This window comes from Sarcophilus harrisii, chromosome 1 (genome assembly GCF_902635505.1).
Source record: "Sarcophilus harrisii chromosome 1, mSarHar1.11, whole genome shotgun sequence".
In the NCBI taxonomy this organism is placed as follows: domain Eukaryota; kingdom Metazoa; phylum Chordata; class Mammalia; order Dasyuromorphia; family Dasyuridae; genus Sarcophilus; species Sarcophilus harrisii.
In genome coordinates this window covers 463,643,330-463,659,508 of record NC_045426.1, presented here as the reverse complement: position 1 = coordinate 463,659,508, position 16,179 = coordinate 463,643,330, and the positions used below count along the sequence as shown (strand labels likewise).

Sequence of the window (16,179 nt, the reverse complement as noted above, 5' to 3'; positions counted from 1 at the left end):
GTAAGTCCTAGTTTGGTGATTTAAAAAAATAGGACTCATTATGACAGTTCTAGGTTTTTTTGGTAACATTTTGATTGTGTTAAGAAAAAATAAAAGGAGAAGTATGACTGAATAAAATTAGAAAGCATGTGATAAAAGTAAGTTTATGCCACTAGTTAATTTAATGCATTCAGAGTTAACCTGAAGAGTTTAAGAGGGGGAAAAAAAAAAAAAAGGCTGTGTTGAATTTTTAGAAATAAATTGCCTGAGGGAAATCTTTACTTTTAAAGGAACATACACTTAATTCTACCTTATAAAATGGTCCACTACACACAAAGATGTATTAATCTCAATTATAACCACATCAATAAAAGTCCTCTTCTGTTCTTTTATAAAAACTATAATTTGATCAAGGAAGGGGATTCATTATACACACTAAATGGGACTTGGTTAATACTTATCCTCTGCTAATTCTATTACATAAAAATAATTTACCAAAGCCAAATAAATAATAATATGGATTCTTGCTCTGCATTTCATTAACAAGGAACTGAAGTGAAGAAGTCCAAATTTCTATGAGTACCTTCTTATTTGGGAGGGGAAGGGTGAGAAGCAATTAATCTAAAAAAATCTGAACTATAGAACAGGGGAATTTGAATGGTGTGATAGAGAATTCTGGGCCTGGAGACAGCAAACCTAATGTCAAATTCTACCTCTGACACTTACTAGCTACGTGACTGTGGTGAGTCACTTGATCTCTGTCTGCCTCCGTTTCCTCATCTGCAAAATGGAGATAACAACAGTACCTAATTCTCAGGTTTGTTGTAAAGATCAAATATTTGTAAAGCATTTTGTAAACCTTAAACCTTGATACAATTGCACTATTATTTAGAAAGTACATTTTATCAGAACCAATTAGTTCTTAAGTTTCTTTTCAGTTGTGTATAATCAATAATAAAATAAATGATTTATCAACATATTTTAGCAATATTATGAAGCAAAATCTGAGTTAATATATCAAAATGGAATTTTTTTTGATGTTGCTTTATAATAACCTATTTCAAAAATGAAAAACTCAAGAATTATAAAAATACTCTCTACTATAGAAGTGCAACACATGAAGTTATGAAGAAAAGAATCAATACATTTTGTTATTCTAGATAAAGAGATAAATCAACTATATCTGTTATTTACAACAGGAATTTTTAACCTTTTTTGTTAGACTCTTTTGGCAGACTATAGACTTCTCAAAATAATGGAGTTTTAAAAAATGAATAAAATAAAATACAGAGAATTGTAAAGGAAACTAATTATACTGAAAGAGTTATCAAAAAAAATATATATTTTAAAAGTTTATGAACCTAAGGTTAAAAACTCATGGGAAATAAATGAAATCACACAGATATAATTTTAGATTTTTAAAAAATTCCTCTTACTCACTGACCCAGCTACTGAAGCAGAAAGACTAAAGTAACAATAAGAAATTAACATCAAACCTAAATAAGTTGCAATATAGAAATAGAGTTCATCTCTATCTTGAGAGTCATAAAACTTTAAGTAGATATCAGAACACAAGTCATCTTCTGTGCAAAATACTTCCAGACCCTATAAAGTCAGAAAAAAAAAATTAAAACCAGTGACATTATATACATTTAATAACCAAATTCAAAACATTACAAAAATTTCAGTTTTTTAATCAAGATTTTGCATTTTTTACATTTACAAACTTGGGAGTAAGTATTTTAGAGGTAACTATAAGAGGGATTTTAAGGACCACTAAACTAAGTGTTATAAATATTTCTCATGCTTAATATATACATATATATATCAAATTAGGTCTTAATATTTATTTTTAAATTAAATAATATAAAATTATGCATCTACTTTTATATCACATATCCTATAAGCTACCTGGTAATTTAATATAGTACCAACAAAATTATTTTAAATTGACCATGTAAATAGTCACAATTATATTTCAATTATATTAAAGTAGATTATCTGCTGCCTCATTTCCCCTACTGCTAGCTGTCTCTGCCTCCAGCTGGGATAAGATAGGAAAGTTTGAGATTCTGGAACAGAAAAGGGAAATGTATACAAATTGCATCTTAGTAGTGTGACTTGCTGTTATGTTAGGTTTGCTGTACTAATTCTATTATAAAGTAGTGTAAAAAAGTAATAACTCACCATTATCTCCCTATTTTTACTTTCATACCTAGCTATATGATAAAAGAGAATGATTGATGGAGTTCCCACAAATTATTGAGTAAAAAGCTAGGGATTTGATTTGATTTCATTACATTCCACTTAAGGCCACAAACTGATGCAAGCGTTCTATGTATGTGCCTAGAGCTATGAAATAAGTTTATCTTGCTCACTACTTGGGAGTAGTCTTTTTAGAAGGAAAGAATCAGGAAATTTCTGGCTAAAATAGCTACTTCAACTGAGGCCAGCAACCCAACTCCCACAAAACAGCCAAATAGCTAAAAATTGCACTAGCCTGAATTCAAGTGATTCACTTGTAGCAATTCCAATAGACTTATGATGGAAAGTGCCATTCACAATCAGAGAGAGAACTATGGAGACTGAATGTAAATTAAAACATAGTATTTTCACCTTTTTTTGATTGTTATCATTTGTTTTCTTATGGTTTTTTCTTTCTCATTTTTCCCTTTTGATCTTTTTTTTTTTTAAATATATATTTCTAGCATGATGAATATGGAAATATGTTTAGAAGAATTAGACATGTTTACCCTATATCAAATTGCTTACTGTCCTGCGGAGGGGAAAAGGGGAGGAAAGGAAGAAAAATTTGGAACGCAAGTTTCTGCACAAAGTGGATGCTGAAAACTATTTTTGTATGTATTTAGAAAAATAAAATACTATGAAAACATTTTTAAAAAGAGATTCATTTGTAGGGAAACTATAGCGAGTGATTTCATCAATGCCAGAATTACATAAAAATTCAGCCAATTCCAGGGTAGCTGGTAATCCATAGTATTGGCATTACTAGAAAGAGTAGCAAAAGGACACCCAGGCCCAGGGGCTCTGAGGCACTCTCTCCTGAGACACTATCAAAAGTTCTAAAGATTAAGTAATTTGAGTATACCGGTTCTGTTAGTCTAGACACAACTGAAGAGGAGGAGATAATCTCAGGAACCCAGGTCAAAACCAAGTATGGCTGACTATCCTATCCAAGAGTATAGCAAAGAGTAATCTGGCCCCAGTACAAAGTTCTAATTCAGGATTTAAGTCAAAAGATATGCGTAAACAAAAGAAGACACAGATCACCATAAGAAATTACTGTAGAGTTAAAGGTTCTGATAAAGGCCTCATTTCCAAAATATATAGAGAATTGACTCTAATTTATAAGAAATCAAGCCATTCTCCAATTGATAAATGGTCAAAGGCTATGAACAGACAATTTTCAGATGATGAAATTTAAACTATCACCACTCATATGAAAGGGTGTTCCAAATCACTACTGATCAGAGAAATGCAAATTAAGACAATTCTGAGATACCACTACACACCTATCAGATTAGCTAAGATGACAGGAAAAAATAATGATGAATGTTGGAGGGGATGCGGGAAAACTGGGACACTTTGCATTGTTAGTGGAGTTGTGAATGGATCCAACCATTCTGGAGAGCAATCTGGAATTATGCCCAAAAAGTTGTTGGAATCTTTACAAACTGTTAAGCCATTAGAGTTGATAGGACAATAATTATCTAATTTAGCATGGTTCAATATGATTGATTTGATCTTAGAAGGAGATATTTTGGGCCAGAACTTGAAACAAGGTACTAAGTACAACTGATAGAATTGATGCTTGTGTTCACACCTTTAGAGAGCTCATAGAAGCAAGAAATATTTAAGTACTCATTGGAGTTCACATGTTTGGGAGATTTCAGGGTTTAGAAAGAGATATCTGAATTCACACCTCCCTTAATCCCTGCCTCCAGAAGGCGGAAATCACCCTTTTACACTCAACATAAATAGAGCTTCATTGAGCCACTCCAGTTACTTGGGAACATTCCCAGGGGTCGGAGAGGAGCACTCTGGGAGGAAGCTCACAAGCCCTCTCTCGAAGGCAAGAGAGATTCATTACAACTTCCAACTTGGTGCTGGCTGGAGGCTAAGAAAGCAGAGGCAGGAGCAAAGAACAAAGCTGCAAGAGCTCTTGGAACCAAGCAGAGAGATAGGCCTCTGAGCTAACCGGGCTATATTGAAGGACACAATAAAAGATCTGAACTTTTATCAGCTGGCTGCGATTTTGGGTGATTATTTACTTGTAACTGAAACTAAAGCTGCCTCCAGAAAACCTCCCCAAGAAACCCTCTCCCTCAGAGAGAACAATCTTATATTTTAAAGAAGAAAAAAACCCAACAAAAAGTTATCAAACTGTGCATACCCTTTGATCCAGCAGTGCTGTTTCTGGGCTCATACCCCAAAGAAATTCTAAAGAAGGGAAAGGGACCTGTATGTGCCAAAATGCTTGTGGCAGCTCTTTTGTAGTAGCCAGAAATTGGAAAATGAATGGATGTCCATCAATTGGAGAATGGTTGGGTAAATTGTGGTATATGAATGTTATGGAATGTTATTGTTCTGTAAGAAATGACCAGCAGGATGAATACAGAGAAGCTTGGAGAGACTTACATGAACTGATGCTCAGTGAATTGAGCAGAACCAGGAGATCATTATATACTTCAACAACGATACTGTATGAAGATGTAATCTGATGGAAGTGGATTTCTTCGACAAAGAGATCTAACTCAGTTTCAATTGATCAATGATGGACAGAAGCAGCTACACCCAAAGAAAGAACACTGGGAAATGAATGTAAATTGTTTGCATTTTTGTTTTTCCTCCTGGGTTATTTCTACCTTCTGAATCCATTTCTCCCTGAGCAACAAGAGAACTGTTCGGTCCTGCACACATATATTGTATCTAGGATATACTGCGACATGTTTAACATATATAGGACTGCTTGCCATCTAAGGGAAGGTGGAGGGAGAGAGGGAAAAAATCGGTTAGTGCAAGGGATAATGTTCTAAAAAAAATTACCCTGGCATGGGTTCTGTCAATAAAAAGTTATTATGATAAAAAAATAAATTATTGTAGATAAAATTATATCAAAAAAGTCAATCTAGAAGAATAGAACAATTTGACAATTATTATTGGAAGAATCTTAAAGGGGAAAAAATTGATAAGTACCTAGAAGAAGCAAAGTAAGATTTTTTAAAAATGAAATTACAAACTCTAGAAAAAATAATTAGAGACACTTTAGAACAGAAAATAGTAATGGGACTCTAAAAATCAAACTATTCCAAAGAGAAATTAATATTTCTATATATGAGACAATATTCTTATAAAGGGAAAAGATACAAGTATGCCTTTGAAACATTAACAAATTCAAAGAACATTGAGGAATTGAAATAAAATAAATATAATAAGACAAAATTAAGACTCTGGGTGTAAATTGGTTTTGATTAGATGGTTTAAAGACAGTAAAAAAAAAAAAGAGAGATAAAAAGAAATACATGAATGTAGAAAAGAAGAATGTAGTGGAATTTAATACTGAGTTGAAAGAAAAGAGTCTTCAAAAAATGGAAAAAGCAAGTGTTATGAACCTCATCTTTACCAGAATCAGACAAAGGGAATTGAAGCACGCGCATGCGCGCGCGCGCATACACACACACACACACACACACACACACACACACACACACTTTTGTGTAGAAATACAAAAAAATCCATAGGAACTCAGGCAAGAATGGGGATTGGAGGAAGATTAAGAAGGAAGATAATACAAAGGGAAAATTGACGAGGAAAAAAAACTTTAAACGTCAAAGGATGAGCTCTGAAGTGGATTAAAAGGGGGAATGAGGGAAGCAAAGAATTAGAGAAACTAAGGGGATGCTTATCAATTGGTAAATGATTGAATGAATTTTGGTATAAAAATATAATAAAATATTATTGAGCTGAAAGAAATTATAAAAGAGACTCAGAATATCTTGGGAAGACTTGTATGAATTGATGTAGAACAAAGTGAAAATAAGTAAAACAATTTCTACAATGACAGTAATATTGTAAAGAAAAATAACTTTAAAAAGCTTAGGGTCAATCCTGAATCCAGAGGATTTATAATAAAGCATGACATAATGATGATGGACTCTAGATGAAGACAAAGATATTCCTTTTCAGACATGACCTCATACTTTGCTTAACTATGCTATATTACTGTGTGGCTTTTAACTGGGGGGGGGGAGGGGAAGATAGATATTTGTGGTAGTGATAAAAAAATATTTTTTTAAAGAGATGTGTGCATGTGTGTGAATAATCAGAAAAAAAGTATTTGAGAAGAAAATATAAAGAAGGCAGCTTGGAAAATAAGCATGCTGAATTTATAATATACATTTAAAAATAAGTGATATAGTTTAAAAAGTCAAAGTTTTATATGCAATCCTCCTTTTATGTTTGTCTTTGTAGATGGAATTATTCATTTTGGTAGCTATTTGTTAAAGTTCAGAGAAAAATAATTTTTAAAAGGAAGTCATTTTTACCATAGTATATCAATTAGTACACCTCATCTAAAAGGAATAGACACCATGATTCCATCTATTATTTGCCAAATAAGAACACGCTCATTTTTAAAAAAATACACATTAAGTACACAAACTAGTATTCTTTGTAAGCTCAAGGCCTATGATTTAATTCTATCAATGACATATAATTTAATTTTATAAGTGAGAGAACTACTACTATTGACACAATTTGCAATCCATAAGCTAGTCAGAGGTGGGTCTTGAACTCAAATCTTAATTATAACTCTATGACTCTATCCTCTACACTACTCTCTCTTTCATTAGTTCAGGAAATGAAAACCATTAATCCAGAATCATTCATGTACTTTTACTTACCAGAGGCATTAGGCCATGTCTTCTTTTATAAATCCGGCGCACATCCTGAAGTGTTATTTGGACTACAGGTTTCTTTAAGAGAAAGAATCCCAAATATCACAATATTGGCATATTTCTTTAAGACAATCATCTGATAACTTTAAAAAACAATATGTAGAGCTCTATCTTTTGATAAATTAAATTTTACTTCAGCCATGAAGAAGAAAGAAAGAACTTCTCAAAGTTCCTTTTACCATTCTGGAGGTTTTCCCCTCCCTCCTCTTATATCCTTATTACTTGTAGCAATGATCAAATTAAATAAAAAACAAAACAAAACAAAATACATGCACACACACACAACATTTAATAAGGAGATACTTCTTATTTTCTTGAAGTCTTGAATCACCTGGAAGATGGGGGTGGGGTGGGATGGGGGGGGCGGTGGGGAGAGAGGAAGAGACAGAGAGAGGAAGCCACAGTAGAGATGATCATGGCAAAGCAGACCACAATAGAAAAGTCCTCTAAGATGTAGGAAAGGACATTGTTGTGCTCTTCTTTCCCAATGGACTTAAGAGATGGAAAGGGCCTCAAAAGTTATTTAGGCCAACTCCTTCATTATAGTTATTGAAACTAAGGCCCAGAGAAGGCAGTTAACTAATTTCAGACAAGTAGTAATGAACAGAACCAGGTTTTAAACCCAGGTCTTTTGACTCCAGACTATACTACCCTGTTCCTTATCAAACTACAGAAAGAAGATATAGGAGAGAATGGGTTCAAAGTAGCAACAAAACACTGAGATCTACTAGACTATTTACTAGTAAATAGGAGTAACTGAGATGAAAGTTTACATATTGAATTTTAGAAGTTAATGCTTTCCTATTTAAGGCAATATAAATGAGCTTTTCAAAAGTTTCTGGCCCAGCTATCATAATTACTTCATGGAAAGATTCTGCTTTAATACTTTGAGCTGTAATTGCCAAAAGACAGGGTTTTTTTGAACATTAAAAGAAAATCCAAAGCCATATGGGTTAAGTTCAGCTAGAAGTCTTGGCTAGCTTGTCCTACCACCTAGTGGACATAATTTTAAAAACAATACCTTCCAGTTGGAAAATTAAATGGTTCAGTAAAATTTGAAGAGACTAGAAAATTTCCAATTTTCTAAGACTGAGGGCACTAATAATACCTCTAGCTTCCTTTGCCAGGCCAACCTAAATGTATTATCAGAGCATTTTAGGAATCTTGTTCTTAAGTGTACTTTAAAAGGACCAGATCTTGATATGCTAAATACCTTACCAAGTTTCAATTTAGAAATCTGAATTTCTCTACAATCTTTATTTCTGGGATAGAAAGAACTGGAACAGGTGGCCAAATACTATTAGTAAATCTGGGAAAGAAGAAATTGTTTTTGCTCTGTAACAGCAACTCCACCTGGTAGCCTCGAGAATCTGATTTTGCATGGTAAATGAAGTGGGTAAAGAAAATAGTATTAAACTTTCAATGAGTGCTTGTTGTCAAATTGTCTTAAGCAATTAAAAGTTAAATTCTTCAAAATGACTGCATAGTAAATAATTAAAGTTATACTATTTAAGGATCACTAAAATAAGGTCACTAATGTGATATTCATTTTTTACTTACAGGATACCCATTAAGAGGCTGGAAATACAGATTTGTGTCAGTTATACACACATGTCCAGGATTAGTCACTAGCGGCGTCACCATTTCTGCTTTACATTCCATCTTGAGTATTTCAGAAAGGCTTTGGAATCTAAAAAAGATTTTTTAAAGCGATAAGTTCTTTCTTTTAAAATAACAAATGAAATACATTTTGAGACTGAGATACAATTTCCAAATTTAGATTAATCTAGACTGAAATCTAGATTTAAATGTTTTCATTTTCTAAGTACTACATCCAAGAGAACAAGTAAGAAAACTGCTAACTTAGATAAACCTTATATTCTTTTGAATGGCATGATCTTTCAAATAAAACATGAAATACCACCTTGAATAAAAGATGATTTATAAGTCTTCCTTTTGGAGAGAATAGTACCAGAGTGACTCTATGTTATTAAAAATGTGACATGTACATTATATTCTGCTCTACAAGTCCTGGAATATTTCATTGGTTTCTCTGGGATATTTCTTTAAGACAATCATCTGATAACTTTAAAAAATAATATGTAGAGCTCTATCTTCTGATAAATTAAATTTTACTTCAGCCATAAGGAAGAAAGAAAGAACTCATTACTTACTATTCATCTGATTTCTTAAAAATTTACATTGTTGTAATTATGTGTCTATCTAAAATTGTTTGGATTCTGCTTGTTTCCATTTATACAGATTTTTTTGTTGTTTTTCTAAATATCTCATTTATAGTTTCTTGTGGTATAATATTCTATTACACACACACACACACACACACACACACACACACACACACGCTCTCTATAGTGAGTTGCTATTTCCTGTGCCCATGTATATACATGCACAGAGACACACACACAAGGATTTCAGACTTTTAAAACTATTATGAAAAGATTCTTTTATTCTTTTTTATGTTTTTTAACTTAAAACGAGTTTCATTTTATCAAACACTTTCTCTGTATCTATGTATAATTGTTTATTCTTTATTTTTTCTTGCTGATATTATATTGTTTTCCTGATATTAAAACAGTACTGAATTCTATTAATAAATAATACTTGACTGTGATGAATAATTTTTTATTTATCCCTCAATTCTGTTTAAAAATATTTTAAAAATATTTTCCCAACAATAATACTTAGTGATATTGTTCTATAGTATTCTTGAATTTTGCTTTTCTTTTGGTTTACCAAATAACGTTGTATTTGCCTCATAGAATGAATTAAATTAATCTACTGTACTTATATGTGTTTTGTTCCTTAAAGTTTGATAATTCATTTGTCAATAATATCTCTGGGCTCTTTATTGAGACTCAGACCAGAAACTTATGCTGTTAGGGTTGCAACCATACCAAAATCAAAACAGGTTGAGGTGACCTGAAAATTAAAATGGAAAAGCAAACACCTTTAGTCATTAATCAATTTTTCACGTAGGTAGCTAGGTGAAATAGCTTGTATATAATATAACAACATATATATAATATAATATATATCGAATATAATTTGTGGTCCCTAATACAAAAAAACAGATCAACTATTTCATGACTTTTCATCTCCATATTTTTCTATTTCTTAAAAAATGAGGTACCTTTAGATAATGTTTATGATTAACTTGTATAATAAGTTAATGTTAATTAATGTTAATAAAGAGTGTTCCCCATCATTGTTTTCAACTTTTCTGATATTTTTCAAATAACTATTGTAATTGTCTATTATCTAAACTTTTAAAGGAAAACACAAGTGGAGTGTAGAAAGGAAATATGGGCCACAATTTGGAGGCTACAATATGAGCTATTCTAAAGTAATTGGTTTTATACAAATTATCAGCTACATTTAGTCACTGCTTTGTTGATGCAATGCAAAAGGGCATCCAGGGGAATTAAAAATGAAGCAAGCTTTCTGGATATAACAATGTAAGATTAAACCAGTAAGAACACATGTACATAAAGGAGGCAGTGAAGACAAATTTTTTTTTTTTTTTTTTTTTTTTTTTTTTTTACAAATCAGTCCCATATGTTCTCTTGTTCCAATTTTTTCTTTGCAAGTAAATATTAAAATGTAGGGGATATAATACATCATAAATTTCCATTTGCTTAGCATTTAAGAAACGATGGAAAAATCAAGGTATAAGTAAATTATACTATTTTATCTTCCCTCCTCCACAACCTCAAAGCTTTTGACATCTTTCTCTTTTGTTCTGTTTCAGAGAATGAAATGGGACCTCTTGCTGGAATTTACTTGTGCCCTTGATTCTATCCTCTACTCTCTTTTCCAGAAGCTGTTATCAGAGATCATTTTTCTCTACCTTTCTCATCTTCAATTTGTCTATTGGCCCTTTCTTTGTCAATTTATATTAGTGAAGGGAATTTCCTCACCCTATACCAATGAAATACAGGTTTGGGGAATTATATCCAAAACATGAATGTCCATAGCCGCAGAATGTCCATAGCCGCAAAATGCAGAAATTTCATTCCTAGGCAATGTGCGTCAAGGAGGTCAAAGAGAAACAGAAAGAAAGATTCCAAATATAGCAAAATATTCAAAGCAGTACTGCTTGGAATAGTAAAGAACTGCAAATAAAAATAGAGCCTAACCAAGCTATAGTATAGAAATGTAAATGCAATATTGCTGTGCTGTGAAATATGATGACCTTTAAAAATTCAGAAGCATGAGAAGACTTAGAAAAACAGATGCAGAAGTAAGCAGAATCTGAAAAACATCACAATGACAAAAGCAATATAAATGGAAACAGCAAAAACCCCAAATCTGAACACTATGTAATCTCAATGATGAAATGTGGCCCCAGAGAAGAGTTGAGAAAATCTAACTCCCTTCTATCTTGACCGAAGGGAGAGATTATAGATATGGAAAGTTGTATGAAATGATTGATGTATTTTTGTTTTTGCTGAACTGCTTTATATTCTCTCCTTTTATTATTTTCCTTTTGGGGATGGCTTATCAGATAGGAAAAAAGAGGAAACATTTAGAAATGAAGATAATAATAGAGCAAAAAATATAAATGAAAATTAGATAGTCTACGAAAATATCAATAAAATAAAATGTATTCCTTAAATTTAAATGTAGGTTTTTTTCCTTTCAGAAACCTACCAGTGTGCATTTTACCCTATATAAATTTTCAAAGAAATTTATCAGCATAGCATTTTGGTGGTTAAATATGCTAAGACTTTTATAATTAGACTTCAAAATTAGTGTCATATTTAAAATTCAAGCCTAAATCACTGTGCACAAAAAGAATGCATTCTAAGTGGAGCAAAAGACACTAATCCTTCTTAAATCATTTTTCCCTTCTAAAATGGAATCTATTCTTTTCAAAGTAGTCTGCTTACCCAAATATAATTTGAATATTGCTAAGAAACTATAAAATATTCAATGGATATATGAAAATTATTGGTTCATTAAATAAAAACTAGCAAAATTTTAAGAAAAAAAAAACCCACCTGTTTTTGTCAAATGATGTTCTAGCCAAACGTGATTGCAAAATAGCTGTTATCTGTTAAGAATATAAAACTATTTCAAATAAAAGTTTGAAAATAAAAAGACATAGGTATGTTCAAGTACCAAAATAGTAACTGTAATTATAATTAAAATCTTAGGGAAATCTTACCATGGCAGTTTGATCTCCCAGTTTATCAAGGCAAGATGCTCTGTGAAGCTAAAATATCATAGATTAAGGACTTAGCTTTATAAATATATTTTTATTTTTCTTCTAAGAAAACTTAGATGTTTCTTTAAAAGCTTACCTGAAGGAGAGTTTCAACAACATCTTCTACTTTTCCTGCTATATCCAACTCAAAGACATATTGCATTTTGCCCTAACACAAACGGAAATTTTAAAACAAGGACCAGAAGGAGAAAAAGTGCAAGAAAGTATTACTAGGTTAACACTGAATATAGTGGATACTTAATAATAAATTCACCAATTAAAGGAAATTACAATGTAAAGAAAAACGATGAAAGATAACGGCATCTAAATGACAACAGGAAACTCACAGAGGACACCTGTGAATCTAGCAAATTCTAAGTGCTACTTCAAATTGAAATAATTTTGATTTAGAGTAAAAACTATATCAAGTATCTTATTAGGCTCATGCCAGCTAAGTTTTATTTTCTATGTAGTCCAGCTCTATGATTGATATCATTTTTAGACTCTGAATATCTGTAATAAATATGAAATGTCCTATCTTTGCTCAAATTATCTCCTCTTCATTCCAGCTTCTTCTTTCTCTTCTAATTTTATACTGAACTTCTTTACTTACATATTGCTTTTCAATAGAACTTATACAGTGCTTCATTTCAAGATGAAGACTGCGAACTGAATACAAATTGGTTCTTGGGATACAAGACAAGAAGAAAAATGAGAGAAAGGTTACCTGAGGCAACATGAATTGACTGGGTTTATAGAATTTCTGACTAAATAAATGACTAATGCATTACTCTAATATGATGGAAAGTAAGGCTTTCGCTGTATATGCTGCCCTCAGAAACACTTACTTTCTGACATGCATTCTCCCTTTTAATTTTGCCAAGCTAAAGCAGAGAGCTGAGTGAAGCACAGACCAGGTGAATGCCTTGTCTACTGTTTATTAATGAGTTTTTTTTGAGAGACCCTAAGAGTGCTCACAAACCAGTGATGTAGAATTCAGTATATTTTATATTAAGTAGTCAGTAATTGAAAACAAGTAAATATTTATACAGCATTCATTTGTCTAATCTTGTCATTTAAGTTATTAAAGATAAAAATCATTCTACTTCACTGATGCAGGCTTTCCCTCTCTACAGTCTTGTTATAAATAACTAGCAAGTTTTAAGCTTTTATGGCTTTACCAGTATTTTATTTTACTGAAGGCTTCAATATAGTATTACACTTTATTCCTTAAAGACCTTTAAAAAGGGATGCAAATAAGTTTACTTACCCTTTCGATTTTATATGGTGCTACGACATTATCTTCTTTAATGAAATACACCTACGGGGGACAAATTGAGTAGTTGGAAAATGTCTTACCCCAACTTTTCCAATGTAAGAAACTGCTACACTTAGGAGGTGAATAACTGGATTATAAAATTTCTTTTGACATATAGCTAGGTCCCAATTAGTGTGATTAATGAATGCCCTGAAGTGGTTGCATTCTTCAAATGTACACTGCATTATTTCTATTGGGTTGGAAACAAGTGCCATATTTTTACATTATAGCTCTGAATAGGATGAATATGAACATATGTAACCACTTTAGGAGCTTCTTTCTTGTACTAAGAGAATCTGGCTATAATTATCATTTCTAAAATAAACATTATACATTAATATTAGAATAGGTTTAAAATATATTATTTGTTAAGACAATACTATTTTTCAAAAATAATTTCTTACAAAACAATATAGATAACTAAACAAACCTCAGATTACTAAAATATTCATATATTTTAATTCCATATAATCACATACAAAAGTAATCAAGGAAATCTTGGGGTAATATAACATTAGAGATGAAAAGGATCTTAGAAATCATGTAAGCTAGCCTTCTAATTAGTTGACAAAGTGCTGAAGTCAGAAAGACATTGATTCAAAGACCACCTCTGACACTACTGTAGTAACAGTAACTAGCTGTTACTAGGTGGGCAAATCATTCAACTTCTTTATGTCTCAGTTTCCTTATTTGTAAAAGGAGAGAGCTAAACTGTGAGCTCTTAAATCTATGACCCTATGAAACTAACTTCAAGGAGATGAAGCTATTTCCTCTTTCTGTAAGTAGGAAAAAATGGACTAAGCTAAGTTTCAGTTCCTTACAAAGCAGAAGAAGTCAAAACAAATGAAAGAGAAACACAAATCATAATAACCACTCAGGTTTATACAGTAATTCATAGTTTACTAATCACTTCCTTTAAAAAGAAAATTCTATTACAGGCATGAATGAAAACAGTATTATACTGTTTTTTTCCAATTGTGTAGTGATTTTTGCTTTATTCTGTGTGTGTGTGTGTGTGTGTGTGTGTGTGTATTTTTTTGGTTGGGGCAGTTGGGGTTAAGTGACTTGTCCAGGGTCACACAGTTAGGAAATGTTAAGTGTCTGAGATCACATTTGAAGTCAGGTCCTCCTGACTTGAGGGTTGGTGCTCTATCCACTGCACCACCTAGCTGCCCCTTATTCTATGTATTTTGACAAATTAAGACTGAGATGATACCATGACATAATAGATACAGAGATGAGTCAGAAGTCAGGAAGATCTGTATTCAAGACTCACTACTGACACATACTGGTTGTGGGCCCTGGATGGATCACTTAACATAGGAGAAAGCAAAGAAAGCCCTGAGTAGCTAAGCTTATAGGAGAATATAGATGAAAGTTTCATCGAATAGTAAGTCATAGCTGGGATTCCCTTTAAAATTCTAACCTTAACCTTAATTCTACTTCTAAACCTAATTCTGTTTCTAATCCTACCTGATATAAATGAGATGATAGATTGATTTGAATTTCTAAGAATATCAGTAGCAGTGCTGTATAAAATTATTACAATTATTCTTTAAATATCTGTTAAATGCACATTAACCTTTTAAAAAACATTTATTTCATCTCCTAGGTAAAAGGTGGTAGAAAATAGGGAAGTAAAATTATATAAAGCATCAAAAAATTTAGGATTTATCTTGTCCATCTCATGCAGATTCCTCAAAGGAGCATTTTGAAGATAGTTGGGGTCTGGAGGCTAACTGTAGTATTAGCTTAATTTTGTATAGGAATTCTAGAGAAAAAACCCACTCTCAAATCACTAAGGGTAGGTAGCTTATTTTTATTTCTAAGCTTTCCCTCCTCCTACTCCTTCTCTTCCTCACTGGTCTTATTCTGATATTTCAAGGCAGTATAGAAGTAAATCTGGATTTGCAAGGACTAGTTCAGTTAAATATAAAATACTACAGGTCCTATATCAAGCTGCAAAGGCTTCAAATCAGAGCTAGACTGTTGTCTGTCATACAAAGACCAGTGCATCTAAGTTGGAAGTTGAGTCTAGCCATCATGTGATGAATGATTTTGGCTGTAGAAGCTCATTAAGATTGTACATAAGATACATTTATGGTACTGTAAACTGTTTCAGTAATGGAAATGATTGCTAATGAAATCAAACATTCTCAAATGCTGAATTACTATGAAAGTAGGAGCCTAGAATAAAAGAAATTTCCATGTAGTAAATATTTACTCTATATAAACAATGCTTCTTAAGAAACCATTTCGCTTTTGAATGAACTAAAACTTTAGATCAAGCTATTACTAGAATCTTCTAATTCAAGGCCACTTTACAGTACTGTTACTTGTTAGAGAAAGTTATAACATGAGAGATTTCTTTTCAAAATAACAAGAAAATTCACATGTTTTTCTGTAGAGGGCTGGAACTCTGAAAAGGTGTACTTAAAATTCAGTACAGCTGATGAGATAATTCTCTAACTATTGATGTATTCACTCTAGTCAAGTACATATACTTAAGGTAATATGGTGATGTGATGGCTCTCCTGACAAGGTGACACATGCTCAAGTGTGGTTGAGCATGCTTTGTGTGAGGTAGTGACTTGATCGTACTGGAGTATTAAAGAAGTCACAGAGGACTCTTGCTCTCTTGGCCACGGTCAACCTCAGCCACAGAGGAGACTTCAGGC

The 16,179-nt window shown here is 32.2% G+C and overlaps 1 protein-coding gene across 4 annotated transcripts in view; it reads right to left on the bottom strand.

Moving 5' to 3' along the window:
* Window positions 1–16,179, bottom strand: part of NSMAF (neutral sphingomyelinase activation associated factor) — a 66,603-nt gene that overhangs the window by 27,869 nt on the left and 22,555 nt on the right. For 3 of the 4 annotated variants that reach the window (XR_004230939.1, XM_031946372.1, XM_031946373.1), the window contains exons 6-13: window positions 13,454–13,504; window positions 12,281–12,352; window positions 12,145–12,192; window positions 11,978–12,030; window positions 8,517–8,646; window positions 6,903–6,974; window positions 1,476–1,584; window positions 706–759 (exon numbers count right to left, since the gene is read on the bottom strand). Coding sequence is in view for 3 of the 4 variants with exons in the window: in XM_031946372.1 (XP_031802232.1) it covers window positions 706–759; window positions 1,476–1,584; window positions 6,903–6,974; window positions 8,517–8,646; window positions 11,978–12,030; window positions 12,145–12,192; window positions 12,281–12,352; window positions 13,454–13,504 (589 nt within the window). In the remaining variant the exon portion in view is untranslated. The remainder of the gene's footprint in view (window positions 1–705; window positions 760–1,475; window positions 1,585–6,902; window positions 6,975–8,516; window positions 8,647–11,977; window positions 12,031–12,144; window positions 12,193–12,280; window positions 12,353–13,453; window positions 13,505–16,179) is intronic. The other variant, XM_031946374.1, reaches the window with a different exon arrangement.